At 34.8% G+C, this 27,675-nt stretch overlaps 2 protein-coding genes across 9 annotated transcripts in view; one reads left to right on the forward strand and one right to left on the reverse strand.

Moving 5' to 3' along the window:
• The window catches only part of spock2 (SPARC (osteonectin), cwcv and kazal like domains proteoglycan 2), a 78,562-nt gene extending 62,123 nt beyond the window's left edge, over nucleotides 1-16,439 (forward strand). Inside the window, exons 7-10 of the mRNA XM_005156942.6 lie at nucleotides 1,273-1,491; nucleotides 7,820-7,882; nucleotides 11,158-11,295; nucleotides 14,077-16,439. Coding sequence (XP_005156999.1) covers nucleotides 1,273-1,491; nucleotides 7,820-7,882; nucleotides 11,158-11,295; nucleotides 14,077-14,222 — 566 coding nt within the window. The 3' untranslated portion in view covers nucleotides 14,223-16,439. The remainder of the gene's footprint in view (nucleotides 1-1,272; nucleotides 1,492-7,819; nucleotides 7,883-11,157; nucleotides 11,296-14,076) is intronic.
• On the reverse strand, nucleotides 4,920-24,897 carry tysnd1 (trypsin like peroxisomal matrix peptidase 1). Of its 8 annotated transcripts, none has more exons than XR_012388584.1 (6): nucleotides 23,588-24,897; nucleotides 22,440-22,570; nucleotides 21,471-21,656; nucleotides 18,834-19,000; nucleotides 8,041-8,191; nucleotides 7,320-7,915 (listed from the first exon to the last, which is right to left on the reverse strand). XR_012388584.1 is itself a non-coding variant. In XM_068212872.2 (5 exons), exons 1-5 carry the CDS (start codon nucleotides 24,631-24,633, stop codon nucleotides 5,325-5,327), a joined length of 1,698 nt encoding a protein of 565 aa, XP_068068973.1. In that variant the 5' UTR covers nucleotides 24,634-24,897; the 3' UTR covers nucleotides 4,920-5,324. The 8 variants fall into 8 exon arrangements, 3 of the variants coding, with proteins under 3 accessions (XP_068068973.1, XP_073775738.1, NP_001122182.1); XR_012388585.1 differs by having other exon boundaries at nucleotides 7,325-7,919; XR_012388588.1 differs by having other exon boundaries at nucleotides 7,593-7,919; nucleotides 21,471-21,577.
• Nucleotides 24,898-27,675: the final 2,778 nt, after the last annotated feature.

Here is a 27,675-nt window from a genome sequence, read left to right on the forward strand (position 1 = left end):
TGTTTGGACAACATGAAGGAATTGTGTGGAACCAACATGTTTTTACAGTGTAAATAATTCTTGTTAACCTTCAGCCACAGCTGTATCCCTTCTAGCAACAGCCTGTAAAGACTGATAAAGTGGGCATACTGTATACTTGATAACTATATGAGTACTCATGTGTAAATAAAAAGTAAACCTTGGGCTTTTCACATTCATTCAGGGAGAAAAAATCACAGTAAAAAAAAAGAGTGTGTACATCTGAGACAGTGCCATTGACGCATTGTTTATTAGTTATTTGATTTAGTCAGGTTAATAGATCTTAAAATTCTCAATACAATCCTACCAGCCTTTCATTTACAGTTGAAACATTTTGCTTACAAATTTGAGTGTCATTTGCACATCCTGTCATGCTGAATGAAGCAGAGAGAGTGCTGCAAAATGCTTGTTTTCTCTAGTGTTTTTAAACATGGTCCTGTACTAATAGTCAGTGATAAAACTACTGCATAAAATTTTCATGAGCGCCAGCACATTCAGAGATACTGTATTATGTTCGAATCGTGTGCTATCCTGATGGCCAAACAGCACCTGCAGCATTTTATCCTCTCAAAAAAGCAGTTTTGCTGAATTGTAAAATGCAATTGAATGTTTAAGCATTCCAGATACTGAAATGTAATATGTACATTTAATAGTATAAAAAACGACCAGATCCACATTATTTTAAATCAGGTCAATATAAAATATTCTGATTAGAATAAAACACAAATGAGTATTTTACTCAAAACGCATACCTATTAAAGAACAATTCATTACTCTGAAGCAATCTCTTCATTGCATCCAGAGTTGTATATGAGTTTCACCTCACTTACAGTTTGTTTAGGAAAAAAAACTCATGACTTTTTTTTTTTTTGGCCCATGGCTTTCATTACAGTGATTTATTATCTTATCAGCAAAATTGAACAGCGGTATTGCTTGTACAACAACTTTGATTGCATTTTTTTACAGCTAATCTGATGCAATCAGCTGTTCTGGGAGCGATGGCTTTTGAAAAAAAAGCTCATTAGAATGGGTTATTGTATCTCTGTCCACTGATTATTTGTTCATGTTGGGTGTTTGAAAAGCACTATATAATTAAAAAAATATTATTATATTATATTATATTATATTATATTATATTATATTATATTATATTATATTATATTATATTATATTATATTATATTATATTGTATTATTATTATTTCTGGGTAATATTTCTCTATTAAAATATACTGCATGATTTTTTTGTGCACAGTTGTGGACCGGACTCTTGTTGCGACCTGTAAGGACTCTATTGGCTGGATGTTCTCCAAGCTGGACACGAACAGTGACCTGTATCTGGATCAAGCTGAACTGGCTGCCATTAATCTGGACAAGTATGAAGTGTGTATACGGCCCTTCTTCAACTCCTGTGACTCTTACCGCGATGGCAAAGTGTCCACAGCTGAGTGGTGCCTCTGCTTTTGGAGAGAAAGTGAGTCTTCAATATCTCTACACAATAGTTTTGCTGATAACATAATTAAGTATAATGCATGTGCAGATTTTTTGGAGGACCTGCCTATTGTTTTTCTAATGAATTTCTGATAGATAAAAAAATAGATCTAGCTTTCAACCTAACCTTACAGGAATCTTTTTGAATGTAGTATTTTAAGTATTGAAAATTGTTTTATTTTGTAAATAATAATAATAATAATAATAATAATAATAATAATTCAGTTAAATTTAGTACATTTAAATAAAAATTGATTTTAGTATTTTTTTTAAATAGATTTTTCTTTTGTGGGGCTGCAAAACCTGACACAAACTCACACTATCCTTAAAGTATTTATCACGTTTTATATTTTACTTACAGTAGTAAAATAACTAAACAAGCCTAAGAGATTTTCTTTAATACTTTGAAAATAAATATTTTTTTCTTTTTGATAAACTTAATATAATATAATATAATATAATATAATATAATATAATATAATATAATATAATATAATATAAATTATTATAATATATGATAATATAATAAAATATAAATTAATATAATATAATATAGTATAATATAATATAATATAATATAATATAATATAAATTATTATAATATATGATAATATAATAAAATATAAATTAATATAATATAATATAGTATAATATAATATAATATAATATAATATAATATAATATAATATAATATAATATAATATAATATAATATAATATAATATAATATAATATAATATAACACAATATAAATTTATATAAAATAATATAATTTAAAAACATACAAGTTTGGCTATTGTTTATGCGCATAATTACACTTATTGTAATTCTACACAGCACAAAGCTCAGGTCATCACATTTAACTGCGTTAGATTAAATCCCCACGATAAGACAATTAATCAATAATTGTGAAAGTCCTACTTTCAAATCAGCTCTGACCAAAGTCATCATTGCACATTTGTGCCCTGCACCCTGCTGGTCAGTGCCACGGTCAACAGTTTGCTCTGCTTGGTTTTATCAGCGTGACAGAAGGAGGACACATGGCCGAGCGTCCGTGCCAGCAATCCTCAGTGTTTGAGCCCGTTCAACACTGCTTCAGAGAGTTGGCCTTTCAAATCCAAAATCATGTTTAAATTGGATTGAAGCGGGCATGTTTAGTTTCCATTACAAAAGCCCAGAAAATGAGCATTTATTTTATATAAACATTCACTAGACTGGCATTGCAGATAAAGAAGACACTGGGCTTCAGGAAAGTGTGTTTGTGTGCCAAGATTTTCGCCATTAACTCATTCCGTTTGCTCTGGATTAAGTTTAATTGGTTTTCTAAATATAATCAAACATTAAAGGGGGGAGGGGGAAGCATATGTTTGGATTATTGTAATCCAAATCTTTCATTTCCTGTACAAACACCCCGTTGGCGAGAAAATGAGAGGGCTTCGAATGACCTTTAGCTGTTTGGGGCATGTGGGGAAAGTGATTTGGAGTATTAGTTTGATGAGATGCGCAACGCTGGAGGAATTGCTGCTTGATGTGTTTTGTTGTGTTGTGGGAGCGACTGACACTAAAGCTATTTTAACACTTGGTTGTTTTTGTTTTAAAATGCACAACTTTTGCTACGGTATTCATCCATATTACTACAGTTTGAAAACCATGAAGTTTCTGCTTAGATGACCAAAATGGTCACTTTCAATCCTTGATTGGCTCGTTTGTACCATTGCATCTCCCTTATTCATCAAGCTCCTCTCATGTAACATTACACTGAGTTTTGTTTTGTAATTGTGATCACTAGAAAAAGATACAATTGATTATAAAATGTGTCTAACGGTATTCAAGTACAGTAACTGAATGATAAAAATAATTTAATAAAAATTAGCTCTTGTTAAAATTACAAATAGTACAGTTAATATATATATATATATATATATATATATATATATATATATATATATATATATATATAATTGATTTTACAATTAATGTCTTATTTATTAACTTTGCAGACAGTTTTGCACTATATTTTGTACTATATTTTGTACTACTACTTTGTAATTATATAGTCACTTCTATTTTCAGATTGTTGTCTTGTTCTATGCTAAACACATATAACATATACATTTCTTTTTGTTACACAAGATGCTGTATGTAAGTTTTTGACTCTTCTAAACCATAAAAATACCATAATATGTTTGCAGATGTTTAAGAAACATGGCAAATGAATAAATCTGTTTATCTGAAAAACAGTGCTGTAGTTAGTTATTCTGCTTTGAAAATGTGCGTTACTTGCTGTAACCCTTGCTTTGGTTCTTTTAACCTGCCCAATAACCAGTTATATTTCAGCAACCCAGGTTGCCTTGGTGAAAAATTCATTCAGTCAGGATGCGTAACTGAACATGCGTGACTGAAATGCGACCTCTGATGGACAGTAGCAGACTCCGAAAAGAGATGCAGATTCAGAGTTTCACATGAGGTTTTTAATATAATATAAATATTACGAACGTAAACATTAGATGAGCAGGTTACATTGTAAACCCGTGTATTAACAACATGCTACATGACGTGATTTGCAGTGATGAGCAATTGGGCTGTTTGCACCAGACAAAGCAAGATAGAAATTTAAATACAGCCATTCAGAAGCACGGAATATGCACTCACTCACCAAATGGTAAGGTCTCTAATCTAATTAATACAAATTAAACCTCTTTAATTTTATTAGATGTAGTTGCTGAATCGTTGATAGTGCTAGTTCTGATAGTGATAGTTCTAATGTCCAATTGAAATGTTTTTTTTTTTTTTTCAAGATCTGAGGTGTACTACTTCTGCTTTCAGTAGTAATAAATGTCATGTAAAATGGCATTCAAACTCGCATTGTTAGCATTTAACACTAAATAAAGCACATACGGTGTACCTGAGGGGATCATTGTCAGTTTGTCCTGTTGTTCAGCTGCAAGAAATAGAAGCCGTTTCTAATATATCAATTCGAGGTGTTGGTTAGAACAAATACTCTTTTTTGGTTAGGACAAAAACCGTTGCTTTTATTTAAAACACGATTTAAGTCAGCCATTAGGCTCGATAGTTGGTATAGTCAGACTCGCTCTTTTTGGTCCTCTCTCCAACAGATTCTGGCAACCTGCGCTTGCATTTGTTTTCATCCAGGAATGTACAATGGATCAAAACAATTGGTTTTGGTTAGACCATCATTACACTGGGGTTTGCTCTAATACTGATTGGATAATAGAATGATTGTTAATGGTGTATTAGAATTGCATCTAATTACATCATCTGCACATGCTCCTCCAGAAGTTTGTTTATAAAACATCGCTAAGTTCAGTTTAGTTTTCAGTAAGAGTCAGGGAAACGTCTTAAAGTGGAAACCTTGCAATATGCTTTGTGTTTTATTGAATAATAGAGCTGCTTTCAGATTCTGCTATGTGTTTTTAATCATGAGATGTTTTCTGAAACATAGTGGAAACACCAGCGTGGGTGAGGAAAATATTCATTTTAAAACACCGGATTAAAATAAAAACGCACCAGCGTAAATGTAGCCTCAGTGTGTGTCTGCGAGTGTGTGTCAGCAGGGAACAGCGTTGGTCTGTTTGCATGTGCATGTGTTCATCGCAGACATGTTCTACATATTAATGAGACTCGTCAGTGTGTGTGTGAGTGTGTTCTTTTGTTTGAGGAATTCCTCTGAGTGTGTGTATTTGTGTGTGTGTGTTTACTTGATCTATGGAGCATGGCAGGCTTCCTGACACAAACAGACATATGCTCCACTATGCATCTCACTGGAGGGCCACAAAGCTGTATCTTTGCAGAATCTTCACACACACACAAACACTCGCACAAACACACACACTCTGTTTGAAGCGATTCTGCTCACGATATGTGGCTGGGCACTCTCATCTCTCCTGGGTAGGCCACAGTTGCTTTTTGGCCTGTCACACTTTGTCTTCCCCTTGTATTTCCCCGGGTGAATAGGAAATGGCCACTGCAAAGGGAAAAATAACATCAGTGTTGGTAGTTGACAGGCTGCTCGGCCTCAAACTCTCTGGGACTAAAAGCAGATGGGCAGTCAGACACAAACACACTGCATTTTTTTTAGACTTGACCGGCTCGGCCCTCACATGCAGTGGTGAAATATGATAGCGCTGGAATATTGATGGATATTCCAGGATGTATTGCACTGATTTCATTTTTAGAGAAAATGTTATGTCATTGTTTACTCACCCGTATATCATTTTAGAATCTGGAAAAAGTATTAAATAAATAAATACGTTTTTAAAAGTAGGTATTTCGAGGAATAACCAAGCTACATTGCATACAATGGATTTGAATAGGCACTAGGGTTGTCAAGCATAAAATGTCTCAGTTTTCTGGACACACACATTGAATTAAACCTTACTTAATTATAGTGGTGTGCAAAACTTTTAGTAATATTCATTCATTTATTCTCTTTTCGGCTTAGCCCCTTTTTTAATCAGGGGTGGCCACAGTGGAATGAACCACTAACTTATCCAGCATATGTTTTACTCAAGCTTCCAACTGTAACCCATCACTGGGAAAGTGGCCAAGCTGAGGCTTGAACCGGTGACCTTCTTGCTGTGAGGCGACAGCGCTATCCACTGTGCCATCGTGCCATCCTCTTTTAGTAATAATCATGTTTTAAAATAGTATTTAATTTCCTAAATTAACTTCATATACCAATAGTCTAAATCATATAAAACATTCATTTTAAATAATTTAGTATTTGTACTGTCTTAATATTATAAAGCTTAAATGCTCAATTAAGTGAGCTATTAGGTTTTAACTAAGTTTTAAAAAGTTTTAATGATTGGCATTAGCTTGCCATAATTTTGCCAAGTACAATGCAATCCTGGATTAATATTACTGTTGATCCTTAACACCATTTTTGTTAATAAATGTAATCCATACCTATTCTCTACCCCTAAACCCAACCACAACTGTAAATTATTCCCAAAATCAGAGGGGAATAATAGCTGGATATGAATCTATATGTAGAAGTGCATAAACCTAACCATAAGCCTAAATTTAACATAAAAGTAAACATAGCTCTCAATTCTGATTGGCTGATTGGAATGTTGTTTAAGGATCAACATAGATGTTAATTCAGGAACATGTCCTACTTGGTGAAAGCAGATTGACTACTGGACTGATTATTCTTATTACCACATTGGCAGGTAATTTACTTAAGCAAAATGCACCTAATTTAGAAGAGCCCAGGAAATAAGTCTTCATTTTTTATATTGTTTTCTTTGAAAATATATATTATATTTGTATCTGAAATGCAATAAACACTAAGTAGGATTTTTTTTCTTTGCAGCATACATGAATGAAACTTTTAAACATAGCATGCAATCTAAAAGAAAGCTTAGTTTGTAGGTTTATCAAAGAAAATCTGACCAGGTTAGGTTCACAGAGAAAGTTACCACAGTAACTGTCTCTGAGTTACCTCCCTTTTGGATATAGGCTTGACTTTTCTCACTCTTTGAATTTAACAAACCTTCTGTTCTGATATGGAAAACTCAGAGTTTCCCTCATTTTAGAGTTAACATACTCAGTTTACACTTAACCTTCTTTCTGAGCCACTTGTGTCAACAGATCACAGTAGACCAACACACCAAACCCAGAAAAATGTGTAAAAATATTCTATCAATATCGTACAGCTTAATACCTGTGTCCATTTTTTAATTTCACTAAGTGTGAAAGTGCAGCATGGACATTATTCCAAATAACTTATTTGTTGTCCCACAGAAAATAAAGTTGTGTTGGTTTTAAATGACGTGAGGCTGAGGTTAAATTATGACAGAAGCCTACTTTTAATTTGTTGTACACTTCACCAATATCATACAGATTGATAACCGTGTTCATTATTTCATTTCACTAAATGTGAAAGTGCAGCTTGAACATTATTCTAAATAACTTATTTGTTGTTCCACAGAAAATGTTGTGTTGGTTTTAAATGATGTGAGGCTGAGGTTAAATTATGACTGAAACCTACTTTTAATTTATTGCACACTTCACCTCATGTCTTACGTAGAAATCATTTCCAACAGGTGTTCCCTTTGTTAAAAACAACTCAAAATTTAATTTCTGCTTTCTTTTATCAGTTCTTTTGCCACAAAAATGGAGATTTGAACTCTCTGTGTTGCCACTTGTGTGTTTGGGTGTGATAGTGTGATTTGTAATGCTGCCTCATCTGGGAGTTGGTAGGGGAGCTCGTGTGAAGCGTTTGTCTTGAGGAGATTAGCGCCGACTCTTCCCTAAAGGCACTGATTGTTTTTTTTTCTTCCACAGAGCCTCCCTGCCTGGCTGAGCTCGAGCGAATCCAACTGCAAGAAGGAGCCAAGAAGAAGTCGGGTAAGAATGAACACTCTGCCGAGACCTGCTGTTCTGTCTCGGGAAGCACAAATAAAGGTGGAACAAAGGGAGAGTTATATAGAACGTACACGATAAAAGAACACAAGAGAAAAGGTGCAGACTCTGAAAGACACTGGTAGTAATGGAGTTTGATTTACTGTAGGTGGAATTAGCTGTGATCAGGTGTGTGGATTATAGCGCCGTTGTAGTGCTGCATGTTTGGCTGCAGTCATTTCAAGACTCTCCAAGGACGTGCTGCAGATGCTACAGCCAATCAGACGCAGCCAATGTACAAACGTCCCTCAATGCCTGCCAAGAATCAGCAATACAATACTCAACAGAAGAAATCCATCAGTTTTAAAAGACTGACACATTATTATCTTGGAGGTAGATTTGATTTATTTTAAATGACACCATGAGAACAAAAGGGACAGTTTGTGGAAAATTGTTGCACAATTGTTTTATAAATTTTCATAATTTGCTGAAAAATTAATGTGGCTTTATAATCTTTAAGATAATTACGATTTTTCATGAGGGCAAGACAACCAGTCAGTCATATTAGATCGACCACCATGAGCAATTCAAATGCAAATAGACAAAATTGAGTCCAGAACTCAATGTTTTCAACTGTTTCACTTTGAAATACGCCACAACAGAAAGAAAAAACTTTAACAGCTGCTTTGTTTAGACATTTTTTTTATATCAGTTTCAATATGTAATATAATGGGTTGAATGGGTTTTCTTAATTAGAAAACATATGATTACACATAAAGATGGAAAGGAATTCTGGGTATAAGAAATTCTAAAACTACAAACTGTTAAAATGTTTAATGCATTAATTGTTAAATCACGAAGAAATAAAAGTTTATTTTGTACACTAAAAAAATCACTTGAAAATTTTCCCTTTTTGTGAATTCATGGTTTATAGTTACTGTAAATGTTGATTAAAATGTCAATTGTTTTTTTTTTTGTAACAATATTTGGTTGAATAAAGTTAAATGATTTTCAGTCACAGCAAATGAATCCATTAAAATTCTGATCAATTGTAACTTTTTTTCTGGAAAAGAGGGAAATAGATTTTTTAGTTTTAATTTTGAAAAAATGCAATCAGACTGTTTTTCTCAAACCCATGCTTAATTAAACTAATAAATCCAGAGAAACTACGAATTTTCAAATGGTCTTATCTTTGTCGACTGTCAGGCCACCGGGAAATATCCAGCTGCTCCCAATGGCCAGTCTGCTCCTGCTCACTGGCCACTTTATTATGTACACCTGTCCAACTGCTCGTAAACGCAAATTTTTAATCAACTGGCAGCAACTCAAGAACGTTGCCTGGTCTGATGAGTCTCGATTTCTGCTGTGACATTTGAATGGTAGGGTCAGAATTTGTCAAAAACAACATGAAAGCATGGAATCATCCTGCCTTGTATCAACGGTTCAGGCTGGTAGTGGTGATGTTATCATTTCTTGGCACCCTTTTGGCCCAGTAGTACCAATTGAGAATTGTCAACGCCAAAGCCTACCCGAGTTTTGTTGCTGATCATGCAGTTAGGTGTACCTAAAAAAAACACAAGCAAAATGAATTGCCAGAATTTCGTCAAAATACCTCCAAGTTTTATTGTATTTTGTAACTTTATGGCAAATACATGAAATTATATGATATGTATACGTTTTCCACCTTACCTGATTTATATGTCAACGGCTCAGTATGATGTCATCGACAGTGGTGATATTTTCAACAGTTTGGGCAGTGCGTGGACTACCACTCCCCACCATATGACACTGATCCAGTGCGATTAATTTTTCGGCCACAAGTAATCCAACCTAACTTTTGTCCAGTTTTTAGTCGAAAATTCACGAAGGAAAATGCGAAGCAATGTAGCCTTTCATTTCTAGTAAACCTTTGATGAAACTCTTATCTTCATTCCAAAACACCCTTTTTATTTAAGCTTTATGCAGCTAAAAATAAATATGTCATCATTACGTCATCACCAGTCATTGCCAAGAAAAGGAAATAAAAGGGTTATTCCTGTTCGTAATGTATTTATTCTTATTCCTGTAGTATGATAAGCAGTCTTATTTTTGTGTGATATTATTACTTTTATTTTTATTTTTTTTGGAGAAACAGTGTTTATACACACATTAGGTACACCTTACTGATACCGGGTTAGGCCCCCTTATGCCTTCAGCACTGCCTTAATCCTTTGTGGCATTGATTCAACAAGGCACTGGAAATATTACTCAAAGATTTCGGTCCATATTGACATGGTAGCATCAGGCAGTTGACGCTGCAGATTTGTCAGCTGCACATCCATGATGCAAATCTCCCATTCCACCACATATCAAAGGTGCTCTATTGGATTGAGATCTGGTGTCTGTGGAGGCCATTTGAGTAATTTGAACTCATTGACATGTTCAAGAAAAAGGTCTGAGATGATTCACGCTTTATGACATGGCGCGTTATTCTGCTGGATGTAGCCTTCAGGAGATGGATACACTATGGTCATAAAGTGCTAGCCAAGGTCATCAACAATACTCAGGTAGGCTGTGGCGTTGACATGATGATCAATTGGTACTAAACTGTGCCTGCAGTTTTTGAAATACTCGGACCAGTCCACATGCTGCCATGTGATTGGCTGATTAGTAATTTGCATTAACAAGCAGTTGGACGGGTTTACCTATTAAAATGGCCGGTGAGTGTGTGTATAGTTTTGTTTATATGCAATCCTTATTCAAGTTCTGCAGTACACTGTCACCTTCACCAGCCTTACTTAATTTATGTTCTCATAAATAAATTAAAAAATACCAAAACATAAATACAGTCCAACTGAATTATGGGTCAAAAGAATCACCCGTGTCTGTTAAGATGCACCATCACACCCTGAATTGTTGAAACTGCCTGCTAAAGATTGAATGCGCGAGTCCATCACAGGGTTAAATCCAGCTTTTCACAGCACAATAGATCATGATGATTATGCGGACATATAGTATATATTTATTACTCTGCACAGTTGGTTTTTATCGCACATCATGATTCGAGACACTGCAGACAGAAACCCAGCCCTCAACCCTCGCCAAGGTTACATTTTATGCATTACAATGAGCAGCGTCGCTCCAATGTCACATGATTTACAGCAATATGCTAACTAGTGTGCAATGTCACCCTTGATGCAACATTCAGGATATGAAAATGCATGCAAAACACACACACACGCACACTGTGGCTTCTCAAAATGCGCATGTCTGTGTGTTTCCTCTCCTTATTTTGGGCTCAGATACATACATTCCCAGCTGTGATGAGGACGGCTTTTACAGGAGACTGCAGTGTGACAAGAGCAGAGGGGAGTGTTGGTGTGTGGACCAGCATGGAGGAGAGCTAATGGGCTCCAGAATCCATGGCAACCCCGACTGTGGTGAGCACGAGCTCAACTCACACACACACACATATGCCCGAATACACACTAACACACACAAAGACAAACACACATACACAGACGTAGGTTGGCATTTGTGATTTATGAGGACTCTCCATAGGTGTAATAAATTTTATACTATAAAAAAACACCTATTATATGGCCTCACCCTACCCCTGAAGACATACCTCTTAGCAAATATGTGGCGAAATGAGAAATGTAATGTGAAAAACTATTAAATGTGATTTTAAACAGTTTTAAATTTCGAGGACACAAGGCATGTCCTCGTTAATCACCTACTGTAAACATTGTGAAACCTATAGGTCATACAGATGTCATTATACAAATGTGTGTCCTCATAAACAAACACACACGCATTGGGTTTCTGTGAATTTCACAGACTTATACTGACCAATCTATAATTTCTTCGGTGAACCCAACCTTACCCCTAAACCTACCCCTACATCTTTCGATAAACATCCTATAGAGTTTTTAACAATTTTTCTCTTGTACAATGTCAAAAATCTCGGGTTTTACTATCCTTATGGCACATGCACAAACGCACACACACACATGGAGGACAATGCTCCTTCTGTAGCTACAGGGCTCAGGGCTTAGATCCACAGAATCATCAGTCACCCGTCTGACAGAAGACCAAGTGCTACATTCATTAGGCCAGGTTCATTTCCATTCCAAAAGAGCAGTTGTCTTGCAGAAATAAAGGTCTGTAAGATTAATTACTACTGGCTGCGACAGAGCTGCAGGTGATAAGAACAAATCCCCCGACTGGACATAAAATAGCGATTAAAAAGACCAACGTCAAAGTCACGCCTTCTGTTTGTTTATTGTCCTTGTGCCAGACGTGTATTGTTCAGCTTTTGTCGAGCGGAAATTGGTAAGCTTTCTTTGCAATATGGTGTACTGTAGACATATTTGCTTTATGCATTTTTTTTACAGACACATTCATATATATATATATATATATATATATATATATATATATATATATATATATATATATATATATAAAACTGTGCGTGTATACAGTACATGTGTTTGTGGGAAAGTCATGTAGAATTATGGCTAAAATGTCAAATGAAAAAATATAAGCAAAATATAGATTTATCAGATCAATAAATTATTTATAATTTTACAAATTTTTTTTCTAAAACAATATACATACATACATACATACGAGCAATATCACACAAGTACCAGTGCAATATGGCTGTATATTGGTATATTAGCACAAGGCCACAGTGTCCCACCAGTGACAACATACCGCACTTCTACTTATGTGATATTGCATTTATACAACAGTTCGATGGCATAATTGTGTATATAAAAAAGAAAATCAAACATGGAGAGTCTCAAAACCTTTTGAATGAGGAACTGCTTTTTTCCACCTGCTGACGTCAGAACAGCAGAAACCATTGGTAATTTACAAATGTCACTTTAGAGCTAGTATTTGAATGATTCTCTAGCGTAATGTCTAAAATGATGACAAAACAGGTGATTTTTGCTCACATTTTAAGATTATAAGGCTGAACGGCTTGAAATGATATCAGTCTAGAGACATTTTCTAGTATTTCTCTGCTGTAATCAGGATGTCACAATAATTAACTCTGAAAAAACCAAAGCAAAGCAGACACTACCAGAAAACACTACCTGATTACTATGGTATAAATGCAGCACTACAACATACAAAAGAGAGTGATCAACTTAGAAAGTCACTTACCAGTTTAATAATGATTTGAAGGTGTAGCTAAAAATTATACTGACTTTTTTCCTCTAGGGCTTTTTATGTGATCTGTGTCGCCATCTAGTGGTAGAACATAGTTGCAACCTAAACAACTACATTCTCCCTTAAAAAAAGCCTCAAAAGTATGTTATGTTGTCCAACAGCCACAATATTAGTCAAACTAGTGAGCTTATTCATCTGCTGTCACTCTATGTGGGCGGAGTAATACACAAGAGTGAAGAAGCTGTTCGAGTTTTGATATTGCAGAATATTGCACAGCTATCAACCAATCAGATTCAAGAACCACAGAACATTTGTATAAACATACATACACACACACACACACACACACACACACACACACACACGTACATATAATTAGTTTTATTGATGACGTATTTAATCCAAAATCAGTAACCTAAAATAAATATTTAATATACCTTACACGTATTAAACTTGTCATATGTATTTATTCAATTCTTCTAAGACAAAAAAAGGACTGAAATACTACAAAAACATTTTTAAAAACTACTAAAATATAAAAACATATATGTATTGTCAGCACAGTGGCTAAGTGGTTAGCACTGTCGCCTCTATTGCTCTATTGGACTGAGATCTAGTGACTGTGGAGGCCATTTGAGTACAGTGAACTCATTATTATGTCAAGAAACCAGTCAGAGATGATTTGTGCTTTACATGGCACATTATTCTGCTGGAAGTAGCCATCTGAAGATGGGTACATTGTGGTAATAAAGGGTTTGCACAACAAGAAGGTCGCTGGTTCCATTCCCAGTTTGGGCCAGTTGGCATTTCTGTGGAGTTTGCATGTTCTCCCTGTGTTTGTGTGGGAACTAAATTGGCCGTAGTGTATGAGTGTGTGTAAATGGGTGTTTTCCAGTACTGGGTTGTGGCTGGAAGAGCATCCACTGTGTAAAATCTATGCCGGAATATTGGCGGTTCAGAGACTAAGCCGAAGCAAAATGAATGAACATATATGTATTTACAAAATAAAAATGTGCATGTGTCTTCTCATTTTCCAGATGAGGTGGTCACATACTCTGGAGATTTTGGCAGCGGCCTGGGATGGGAAGATGAGGAGGAGAAGGAGGCTGAGGAAAACGGCGAAGAGGCCGAGGAGGAAGAAGGGGAGGTGGGAGAGGTAGATGATGGTGGATACATCTGGTAGAAGGAAACACGATTCCCGCCTTGTTCGACGTAGCTTTCTGTGGCCCATTTCTACAGAGGCAGCTCTATCTTCTGACATTAAATGGTGGAGGGTCGGTCATCTTTATACTGCACTCCAAACAGCATTGACTCGGGGAGGGAGGGGGGAAGGGCAGCTCAGTTAGTATTAGCTGTAGTGAGATAACGGTTTTGGGAACGAGTTTTCAATTATTGGGCTTATGAATACTTGTGAAACATCATAATTTTTGTTGTAAGTGCAAGAGTTTTCTCTTGAATCAGTCTCTAGCATCTGCAAACACAAGCTCAGAATTAGGCGCTTGATAGGTGTGATGTGATGCGTTCTTTCTTATGCAAGTCTAATAAATACATACTCTCATCACTATACATTCGGAAATGATACCTGTTAAGTCTAACTTTTTAAAGTATGTATATAAAGGTAGACAGGCTTCAGGGTCTAACCTGTTTCATTAGATATTTTGTCGACCATCAGCAACTGCTTTCCATGAGCAATGAGACTGCTGCTAAATGTTTTTGCTGTTAAAGTTTATGTAAATTGTTTTAAAAGTGTCCTATAAATGGTTAAGCTTATACAAACTCGGATTATAAGAGAGACAAAGAGACACAAATTCCAAAAACTAGCCTGGTTAGCTTAGCTAAGTTTGCTAAAAGTTGTTTAACTTAGCTAATGCTACGCTACAAGAGAAAAATTCTTTAAACTAGCTGAATTAGCTTAGCTGAATTTGCTAGCCTTTACAAAAAAAGATATAAACTACACAAAAACAACTTAGCCAAGTTAGCTTAGCTAAAAAAAACAATACTATACAACAAAACGGACAAAAAGACACAATAAATTTTAAGAGCTTGGTTAGCTTAGAGCTGTAAAGAGACAAACACAACAAGCTAAATTGGCATGGCTCAAAAAAGCTAATACTACACTACAAGAGACAAAAACTCCACAGAACTAGCTAAGATTGCTTAAATTAGCTGAAAAGCTAATTATGTTTGCTAAAGTCTCAGCTGCATATGTTTTGTTCTACATTGAAGCAGACGTAGAGGTAAATGTATTGCGATAAAACCTTCATCTGTGTATCTGAAGACATATTTCTCCACACTCACAAACCGCAACCGATATTAGGCTACTTGCCAGAAACACACAATGCACTTCTACAAGACGATCCATGTCCTAAAGGCACTATTTTTTCTCGTCTTTTGTGTAATAATCCACTGAAACCAGAGACGGCAAAGCATTATATTTTCATATAAATTACGTCTCGATGCAGTAGCTTATTCCCTCACCCCGCCGTCCAAATCATTGTTTTCTTTGAAATGGACAGTAATAAATCCTGAGATATGCGCGCTCTGGTTTCATATGTCTGTCATAATAGAATTTGCTTATACTCCACTAGGTCAGGCTGTAATACGGTACTTCTGATGCAACGCGGCTATTATAACAAGCCAGCGTATGGATGAACAGGAGAGGCAGGAATGAGCTTTCGAAAATGCAATCTGACATATTCTCTCTCATGCACCCAAAGGGACCAATCTGTCTTTGCAGATGTCTTCTAATCAGATGTTCCCATCATTTGCAGTGAAAGATGTGTTGGCTGTAATGTTCCTAGGTGTAAATCTGGAGCTGCGAGGATTTAAAAAAAAGTAGAATACATGACTTTTGCAGCACAAGATATTTAAAGCATCGGTTTTAGAGGGTAAAATGCTGTGGAATAAGAGCAGCAAGCTGAAACTGTAAAATATGTATGAATTACAAACTCGATGTGCTATGATAATTCACCCTCTAAGCTCCACATATGTACGAGAAAACGCATTTGATATGATAACATCTCGACGTAAACACATTCATCAACGTACAGAAGAAGAATATATATCCTCCAAATGTCATTGAGATGAATCTCCTATATCAGCATCATAGGCGATAGCACCTTGCTGGTGTGTGTGTGTGTGATGGAGTGGAAAGAAGGCCTGCTCATTAAAAGTCAATGTCCTGATGTCAGGAGTCTGCTAACAGTGATGTTAAACCACTTGGACTTAGTGTATGATTGTATTGTACTGTACATGCCATTATTATTGTAAATACTTGGATTTTAAGGATTAGCACACATATTTACGCTGAGTTGCAGTATATTTGCATTTAGTTGCATGTTTCTTTGTCCGAGTGTGTCATCTTTCTTGCCTGAATATGATTAAAGGCACTGGGCCCCAAGTGATGTTCTTTTCTTCTCCTAATTATTCCCAAGGCTCTGCGATATGCTAATTTTTGGGTGATAGCGCAGACATGAGAAAACAAATCTTTTCAACCCACTTTTAAACATTTTTCTTCTGGGACAAGTGCAATGTATTATGACTATACCAAAAATACCCAACAAAAAAAAGAGATGTAAGTCACTCAAGGGTTCAAAGATGGAGGATTATGAACTAAATGTTAACTAGATGTCACTGACTACTTTTACGTGGACATCAGTAATCAAATTATTTGCCGTAATCCTGATAAGACGATAAAATGATTAAGGCGTTTGCTTGAGTTGCTCGCTGAATGAGCATTCCTTTCATGATCTTGTTTTACATGTTATGACACATAAATCAATTAATTTGCATCACCGCAATATCCACATTTCATCCAGAGTTTTATGTCATTTCACAAATAACTGAAAAAACAGCAAATTGGTCACAACACTTGCAAATATGCATGTAACACAACGGAAATGTTTCTAGGGTACCTAGATACATGACGGATCCTGCTAAAATATGGATGTGTTATTATGCCGTGACTGTTTGAAAGGTGAGTTTTTTGATTACATGACATAAGCAGGGTCTGTCATGTTTTTGGGTCCCCTTAAATAATTTCCGTTGCGTTACGTGGATATTTGCAAGCGTTGTGACCAATTTGCAACGTGTTTCTTCAGTTTGTGTTGTGACCAATTTGCAACACGTGTGCTGTCAAATTGATGAAGGCCGTTTCTTTATTTGCTGGTGTTTTTTGTAATTGCATGTGCTTTCTTAAATTGCAGCGCGTTAATCTCTCATGGCCACTGTACAAACAGCCGTGTGTGAATAGACTGTCCTGTCGCAACATGCGTTGAAAATCTCACATGACGGAAATAGTTAGATTGCGGTGTTTACATGTCTGTACTGCACTTCAATAATGCAACTAAAATCGACATACTCCACGTCTTAATTCCATTTCTGTTTAGTTCGATTATGACCTTAATCGAATTAATCAAAAATCGCTGTTTACGCGGTAGAGACTCTTAGAGTATTGACTTAACGGTATTAAAATCGGATTATTAGTGTCCATGTAAATGTACTCACTGAGAGAATAAAAGACGCATTTAACATTGTTAAGAAGAAAATACTCTGCACAGTGAAACTCTCAAAACACTCTATTATGTTTATGAGTTTTTAAAAGCATTTCAAAGGGTTTTTGGGGTTTTAGCACTGGTTTGGGGAAGAAAATGTATTCTAATAAATAATAACATGCTAATAATGCTGTAAATTGAGATTCTGATATTAAGATAAAACCTAGATTTTAAGATAAAAATGAAAACATTATTGAACCAAAAATGTGAACTAAAAGATCAAAAGATAAAAATTTCTACATAAAAATAATGACATATAACAGAATGACTAAGACATGCTGTCATAATGCAGCATTAAATGTTAAAATTATGACAAGATGTTGATAATGCTAGCATGTTTTAAAATATTTACTTAAGGCCACTGAGAGAATCAAGTCTTGTGTAGCTGTGTGTAAAAGAAACCAAACCACAGTGGCTCAGTGGTTAGCACTTTGGCCTCACAGCAAGATGAGCGCTGGTGCGAGTCCCAGCTGGGCCAGTTGGCATTTCTGTGTGGAGTTTGCATGTTCTCCCCTTGTTCACATGGGTTTCCCCCAGGTGCTCTGGTTTCCCCTACAGTCCAAAGACATGCAGTATAGGTAAACTGGGTAAACAGAATTGGCCGTAGTGTATGTGTGTGAGTCCGAGATGGTATTGGTGTTTCCCAGTACTGGGTTGCAGATGGAAGTGCATCCTATGCATAAATCAGGCTGAAATAGTTGCAGTTCATTCCGCTGTGGCGACCCCTGATAAATAAGGGACTAAGCCGTAGAAAAGTGAATGGCTGTAACTCAGAAATCAGCATTACAACACAATATCATGATGAAATCCAGTGGTTTTATGCCCAAACCGGTAAGTAAATAAGACTAAAATCATTTTGAACAAACATATTTTTATTTCGTTAAACTGTTTAAGAATTTATAAACATTTATATCCTAAATCGTTTTATAAAATAATACATAATTGTTTACGGCTGAAGAATGTCAACAGCATTTTTTAACCTACACTGACCAGTCATTATGATCACTTGCATGTGTCTAATAAAAGCTCAGTTTAGGCAGCAAAAGGAATTGAAGTCTGATTTTCTGTGAGCTTTAATCAAACTTATACACATAACTTTGTTTAAATATAATTCTATCGCTTTTTAATTCATTTTTTCTATCTTAAGCATCACAGTTTATACCATCTGCATATTTATTTTATTAGTAGTATATTTTGGGGACTGATTAAAGCTTGCTCTGAATATTTTGTAGTCTCCATACCTTCCTCACATCCTCCACTGCACTGTCTAAGACATTAAACACAGCAGCGTCTCCAGTTTGAGCAAAGCGTCTGAGCAGAGGCTCCAGAAGAGTCACCGGGATGCTGAAGTTCAGGTGTGGATACGTCACTTTTGCTGCATAGTCTCGAGTGTTGCTGGACACAATACCTAATAATAGGATATATAAGATAAAACAGCATATTTAAGTATAATTCTGCTCATGAACACGTGATTTAGTCAAGATATTGTCAGGAGGACTGGTTTGCTGTGATTCAAGAAAAATATTTAATGGTCATGTGGCGCCGCCTTCTGGCTAGAGAAATTATTGTATATTTAATCTCTACTACACTGTAAAAAGCGTTTAGTTCACTTTACTTTAGAAAAGCAAGTAAACTAGGTGCTTTAAAATGATTAGTTAATTTCATGGTTACACTTTAAAATAATGATCCATTAGTTAATGTAGATTATGTATTTCCTAACATAAATTATTAGTAACAGATATATTTTGGTATTTATTCATCTTTGTGAGTTAATGTTAAGTTAAATAGCGTTCGTTCATGTTACTCACAGTGCATTAACTAATGTAAACAAGCACAACTTTGGATTTTATTAATGCATTTGTTATTGCTGAATGATTAATAAATGTTTTTTAAGATTTTTTGTGCTTAGTTAATGTTAGTAAATACAATAACCAACATCAATTATTCTAAAGTGTTCATGTGCACACTTAAATTAAATCAACTTAACAATTCCAAGTTAAAAATGGATTTACTTCAGCTAAAGTCAACTTTTCACTTTGAAGCAGTGGCGGTTCTACACCAGAGTAAATGGGGGCCAGGCAGGGACCACTTGTGCTTTGAGGGGGCACACTTTAACATACATCACAAACTACTTATACAACTTTTCAAAGTCTTTTTTTGACGCATCACTCTGCAGTCTTTATAAACAAGCTAATTAAATAACGTAATTAAAATAAACTTCCATGTTAATTTATTTGGCAAGTAACTTTGTATTGTAGGATTTTTAACATTCAAGTACATCAAGGCACATTTTTGCACCTGTAAACTTTAACAGATACAGTTAAAGTCAATTTATTTTGCCCTCACATTCATTTAAAATAATGTTTCTCAAGTGATCTTTAACAAACCAAGAACATTTTCACAGTATTTCCTATAAAACAAAAAATATTATTCTGAGGTCATAATAAATCTTATTTCTTACAGTTTTGTCTTGAATAAAAGCAGCTTTTAATAATAAAAAAAAAAACAGTTTTAAGGTCGGTATTATTACCCCCTTTAGGAAATATATAAATATTTGTGATTGTCTACACAACAAACCAGTTATACAATAAAGACTCATTATTCTTTCCTAATTAACATAACCTAGTTAAGTCTTTAAATGACACTAATCTAAATTAACAGCTATCGTGCAGAATAACTTGTAAAATATTATGCACTGTCATCATGGGAAAGACAAATAAGTAGTTAGAAATTAGTTAAACTATTATGTTTAAAAATGTGTTGTAAATAAATCATGTGTTTTATGTCTCTACTGAAAACAAAAATGAATAGTCAAAACTAAATGAGTTGAATATTTCTTTTACATGAGCGTGACTGAAAACTACATTATATTAATGCGTTACATCTATTCTCTGGTACTTGCCGACTGTTTGTAAATTCAAGACTGCATTTCCTAACGTTAAACTATGTACACTCAATTTCTGATCAATATTTGATCAATATTTGACTTCCTATATTAAAAGTTTTAAAATCGCTATTGAAAACAAAAGTCTAATATAAACAACTGGACATTTCGATAGTTTTTCACAACATGAACATTACTGAAGTTTAATTTTGTATCACCTGTGTCACTTTGGGGCTTAACTTCTGACGAATGTAAAAAAACTGATGCGCGCAGCATTGTCACTGACAAAAGTGAAGGGAAAGCAGAGAGAGCGGGTTGGAGAAAGTCTTATTTGTTTTATTTTGGCTAGAATAAAAGCAGTTTTTAATTTTTTAAAAGCTATTTTAAGGACAAAATTATTAGTCCCTTTAATCTATATATTTTTCGATAGTCTACAGTACAAACCATCTGTATACAATAACTTGCCTAATTTCCCTAACCTGCCTAGTTAACCTAGTTAAGCCTTTAAATGTCATTTTAAGCTGTACAGAAGTGTCTTGAAAAATATCTAGTCAAATATTATGTACTGTAATTATGACAAAGATAAAATAAATCAGTTATTAGAAATGAGTTATTAAAACTATTATGTTTAGGAATGTGTTAAACAGAAATTGGGATAAAAAAATAAACATGGGGCTAATAATTCAGACTTCAACTGTATCTGTAATATTTTTGTAGTATTTTATACATGGTTTACGGGGTGGAAATGTGTGTGCACCAGTCCCACGCAATGTTTTTATCTATAAAAAACAAACTTGACAGGAGATTGTACGCAGTAAATTCTAAGTAAACATATCTAAATTAAATATTGACTTGATTGAACTACTTTAAATAATTATATGAGCCTTATCTGAGCCATAATTCATTATTAATAAATACACCTAAATTTATTCTAGTGTTTGTTCACTTTTAGGAAGTTTTCTATGCAAATTTTAGAAATCAGACCCCTGATTACCTAGTAATTCCCCGGTGTCAGAACGAATCACAGCACCTCCGCTGGCTCCTGACTGCACTGCACATGTGGTCTGCAGCATCACAGGCTGAGACTGATGGGTAATGACTCTGGATAAGATACCTGAGGTCAGTGATGGGCCGCAGCGGCTCCCTAAAGCTCCATAACCCACAACAACCACATCCTCACCTAAGCAAACACAACAGCAATATGTCAGCCGCTTCACAGGGATAAAAACACTTTGTTGAATACAAATTCTAAATTATGAGAGAAAAAAAAGGCAAAATTGACAAAGCGAAATTATGACATATTAAAAGATTTAATAAAAAGTTAAAATGATGATATGCCACATAATTCTAAGAGGAAAATGAGTATACAACTTGATAAAAATGAGGTGTCATATACAATTAAATGAAGCCATATTGTGATATACAGTCAAATTATGAAATACCCAGTTAAAGTCAAATCCTAATGATTATAAAAAATAATAAGATACACTTAGATTAATACCAAGTTATTAATGTGACACTGACAAGTCTCGTACTGGTCCTTTTTTGTCAATTATAACATTTTTAAACTCATAATTAAGGCTTTATGATCTACATTGTTTTTGTATTAACTTTGATTTAAATTTTACCTCATAATACATTTATATGTAGTAATTTAGATTTTATTTAGCTCATAACATCCCCTGCCATAGTTTTGTGTTTGTGATAATTGACATTTTACCTCATAATTGACAGCATGTCATAATTTTTAATCATGCAATTTTTATCATAATTTCAACTCTTCAACATTTTACTTCATAAGTAACTTAATATGTCATCACTTGTACCTTCAATTGCATAATTATTATGCAGTATTTCATAATTTAGACTTTTAAGTCTTTTTAATCAAAGCATCTAAAAAAATCATACGACAGAAAAAAACATCAAATTTGAGTTTTAATAAAGCAGATTTGCAGCACATTACCTGTGTGAAAGTGTTTGGTAAACCGTGGTGTTCTTTTATCTGTGAGTGCCTCCTGAAGCTCCACTATAGCAATATCATAAGGAGATGATACCACTGATGAATACAGCACCTTACCACGTACTGTGTGAAATCTGATGAGGAAAAGTGTAGATATTACAACATATAAAATCTTAAATTAATATAGCACAAAATTCAATTTCTTTAGAACCCAAATTATAGGAACAAATCACCAAAAATGAAAACTTTGTAATTATTTACTCAACCTTCATTTGATGCAAACCTGTTTTGAGTTTAGCTCTGCTATTGAAGAAAAATTAAGACATTTTGGAGATTGTTGGATTTTAGTATAGGTGGCTATACTGTAGGTGTCAGCTATATTATTCCATATACCAACCTATTTTTAAATGCATTTTACAATATTGCATAAAAACTGCTTTATGGAAACAGCAAGATGCGGATAATTTATGAGCACATCTGAGAAGGATAAACTTTTATCTGATAAGTAAACATGCACATTTAACTACGATGGAAACACATTCACAGAATAAATTCCAGCATGTGCGTCAAAAAAAAAAAGTGCTTTTGTTTAAACAGGTCATGTGATAAACAAAAAATGGTGGCAATGGGACAAAATTAATGGACCAACGAGTGGACTGACCACATTGTTAAACATCTGACATGTTATTTTGGTCATTCTAAAAGCCTTGATTGTCTGCGCTCCCAAATGGTGATCTTGCCATTGCGCGTTCACTGAGTTTCATCTTCTGAGGCGCAAGTAAATTATAAGGAAAAGACCCTCAGTGGCTTCTCCTACCTCAGCAAATTCTATTTTTTCTTTTTAATATTTGGAACTGATATTTTATATATAGTTTATCAGGATGAGACTATTTTGTTCTCTTTGAGTCACTGGATGGAAATGGTGCATTATACACAAATGTTTTGTGCAATAATCCAGTTTTGTGCATAATTCTAATTCACATCTTTGGATGGAAACATAGATAATTGCCACATACGTCCAACATTATATAAAATATTTATGTGTTTAACAGAACAAAGATACCCATAAAGGTTTGGAAGCAATTAAGGGTGAGTAAATTTTTAATTTAACTTTTTAAGGGTGAACTATCTTTTGTTAGTTATGCAAGTACCTTCCTCCACTGTTAACTTTGACTGTAAGCTCAGACTTCTCATCCACCACGTGCCTGCATGTCAGAACCAGATTTTGGTTTAGCAGCACGCCAGAACCCCACAGCCAACCAGTCTCGACAAGCACAACTCCAGGGTAAAGCTCCAGCCCTGACCCTCGGTTTGCAGTTAATGGAGCTTGAAGAGAGCCATTGACCAACTGTGAGGAAACACCAGTCAGTGTCTCCTTGATTGAGCCTTCAGTCTGAAGCATGTTTTTCAGAATAAGATGAACAGAACACACAAGAGTCAGTCCAATCCACTCCTCAGACTTCCAGCACAACGGTGAAGCGATCAAACCCACAAGGTAAGAGGTGCCACCTTTACTAATAAACACACCGCCTCCTTCAGTGCCAGGCAAGCAGCGGGCATCAGTCAAGATCAATGCATTCTCATCTCCTGCCAGATTACTTACTATACCTTTGCTAATCGTGTTCATGAAGAGGTCAGGACAGAGACCACCAAACGGAGAGCCGCATGCGATGACATGGCATCCTTTTTTGAGACTGCCACTCTTCATCCATGGAATTGTCTCTTTACAGGGGCAATTGGGAGAAGTTGGCACCTTTAAAAGTGCAAACCAAGTTAAAAACCTCGAGTCTTCTAGTACTTCTGTATCCAAACCACCACTGTAAAAGTCCCAGTTTTCTGGCCCCTTGAAGATTTTGTGAAAAGCATCTTGAAACTCCAGGCAGTTGATCAACATTACCAGATGAGCTTCTCGACGGCTCGTTTTGCGTCTGTCCGTCGGGTTTGCGCAAAAGTGAGTGTAATCTACAAACACTTTTGTTTTCTTCTTGAAACTTTCGGAGTACAATATCTTTGTGTCTTTCTTTATGGGCAGTGTGTCGTTTATAAAGCGTGAAAACACAATGCCACTACAGACAACAATCCCTGACTGGAAATGTAGAAAAACTCCACTGCAGCTCGTAGCTTTATTTTCAGATCCTGGTGTGAAGAGCTGTTCGGAGACTGTGACAACACAACATGCTTCTTCTGCTGTATTCATTTTCAATTAACCGGATAAACTGCCACAATAAACAATTTAGTTCAATACACAAATCTCAAATAAATAAAAACATGCTAACGTATAGAGTTTGTCGGTATTAACTACTTAGAGTTGCAAAAAATATCGTATTCTTCCTTTAATTCTTAGCAGCAGTAAAATTTATTAACGTTATATGAACTTATCGCTGATTTAAAAGCGTGCGCGAGTTCTCCATCTGCAGCGCTTCCTGGTGTAACTCCATTGGCGTGAATAAGATCACGTGATGACGTGTGCGCCCTCCTATTGGTCTTTACAAGTATCTGGTTGACAGCTGTCAGAGAGACCTAATAAAATAGATAGCTGTGTAAATATTGGCACATCAACAGTTGTCTGAAGTATTTTTGATTGATTGCAGTCCATTACATGCAGTTTCTTTCTATCTGTTTACATTTTGTGTTTACTCTGAAGTTGGAGTAATACAACGACTCGTTTTATAGAGCTTGTTGATTCGTATAACATTAATGACTAACATAGATGTATACACTCGATATCACATGCGCCGCCTCATTTGTACAGTGCTCCTAGGACAAAAGTCATAAGTAAATCTGAAGATGGGGACTTTAGCGCTGTGTACGGGTGTAGTAACGAGCAAAAAATAAATAAATAAAAAACATAAAAACTGAACATTTCGTGGGTAAGATTTTTATTTTTTTACATTTTTATATGTTATAAACTTTTGTGCTCAACAACAACTAACGTTATTGATGATACAGTCACTACATTCACTATAAGGCAAAGTAGCACCAACTGGCACTAAATACTCGGCTTATGCTCGCTTTGTTGAATAAAATAATCAAACAATTTAAATAAAATATGAAAAGACACTGATGCTAGAAACTTATTGTCGGCTAAGTGAACGAGTCGCTCGTAACGGGGATTCATTCAAACGAATCGCTCCCTTCCCTTCGTTAGTTTAAGAAGTGAAAGCGGGAGAGGGGGTGTTCCAGGACACAGATTAGATCAAATTTAACAGGGAAGGAGGATAATACACAAACACATGCTCTTTGTTGGCAATGCTCATGCGGTCACTTATTAATCAATGTAGAAAAGTAAAAAAATTATAATTCTCGTAATTGAAAAAAATATTTGCATACTGACCTCCGGGCAAACTCCTGATCATAGATATATGTATACGTGTATATATCTCTGGCTCTGGATGGCCAGTCCTCCACTGCAACTTGGTCCCGCATCCATTTCAAAGGACCGCCACCCTGTACTAAAACGGCAGCTCTATTGACGCATTCCTTCCAACAGACTACAACAGGGTAGGTGACATCTAATGTAAATATCTATAAACGACTGAAAGCAAAAGTTCCAAAGTCAAACAATCGTGATTGAATCATTCCGTCAGGTTTGTGTACTGTTCTGAAATAACATTTGGAAAATATTTTTTCTCAATACAATATTTTTTCTCAATACAAAATTTATTTCTTAATATTCATGTTACATTTGTATACTGAATAGAAGTTGGATTTGCGTTTAATATTCACCATACTTCACAAAGTCTAAAAGAGTTAATTTATAATGTAAAAGCATCGTTAAATATTTAATTTTAACTTGAATCGCATTTATGACTATAATTACATTATAACAGGTCTAGTTAATATAGAATTGCTTTGAAATGTGTGTGAGTAGACTCACTGGACACATGTGCTGTGACCTTTGTTCTTAAGGTTGTTCATAGCATATGATGTAAGCTTTTTATATTTTGTTTATGTAACCAGACATGTTTAATTGGCAGTTTAAATTGTGTGTTGATACAATGTTACTACTTTTGAGCTGTATAGAAACTGACAAGTGAACTGAACAGTGAACTGCCTATGAACAGTGGGTGACATTTTTTTAAAATAATGTTTCACATGTCTTAATCTATTTTATATAAGTCCCAGTAGGGCTGCACGATATTGGAAAAATTGAACATTATGATATTTTGTTATTCTGCAATATATAATGCTCATTATATACGAGTGCACCCCTCACAAATCTATCTTTTAAATTTAATATTAAATATTTTTAATAGGAAGCTAAACAATATTAGATAGATTAGCTAGTACTGAAGTCAAATCTGGAGCGAATCGAACAAAATAACTCATGATAACAGTATAAAAACGAGTACAGCCAAATTTATGTAATAGAAAAATATTAAATACAAATTTTAAAACAGAGGAAGAAAAAAAGCAAATTGAAAAATTGAGTTTAAATTTTGTAGTTTTGTCTTTTTTTGCAACATTTTGCTTGAATTTTATTGTCTTATCTTTCAATTTCTAAATATGTTTGCTGACTACAATATTATTAATAAATACATGTATATCTGTTTAATCTGTTTTGTGTAAATGTACCAAATGTGTTGCCTACATTCACTGTGAAATGGATACAAATATTTATTTTGAAAATTATTATTTCAAAAAGAATTGATCATTTTAGATTAATTGGGATGATTCTGTAGACAAGTACATCTGCATATTATCTAAAAATACAATAAAGAAAAGATATAATTGAAATAAACAGTGTTTTGTCGTTTTCAGAGTCTAACAGTATTCAGGTACAGCATTTGGAAAATAAACAACAATACAAAAGTTACAAACAGTACAATTTCCTTTGCCTGAATGTTTTTTAATCATTACACAATCATAGGCCTCAAAAGCATATCCAAATGCTAAATTAGAACACAAAATCAACATTGCATATCCTGCGATGTGACTATTGCGAATGATCACGTTGTGATATCGATGCTAAAATTATATTGTGCAGCCCTATGTCTTAGGTGTATTGTAAAGTGGATATATTTATAAAAAACATATTAAAATGATTTAATATTTGTAGAATAATTTAAGAATGATTATTCCATTAACAACACTTATTTAAATCCTCATTTATTAATTTTATAATAAAAGCCAGGGATTTATTTATTATTAAAAATAAATCCCTGGCTGAAATTTACAAAGGAAAAGATTTAGTATTGTTACAGGTGACCAATGTTTTGGTCACAACAGGGTTTTATCT

This window comes from Danio rerio, chromosome 13 (genome assembly GCF_049306965.1).
Source record: "Danio rerio strain Tuebingen ecotype United States chromosome 13, GRCz12tu, whole genome shotgun sequence".
Taxonomy (NCBI): Eukaryota; Metazoa; Chordata; class Actinopteri; order Cypriniformes; family Danionidae; genus Danio; species Danio rerio.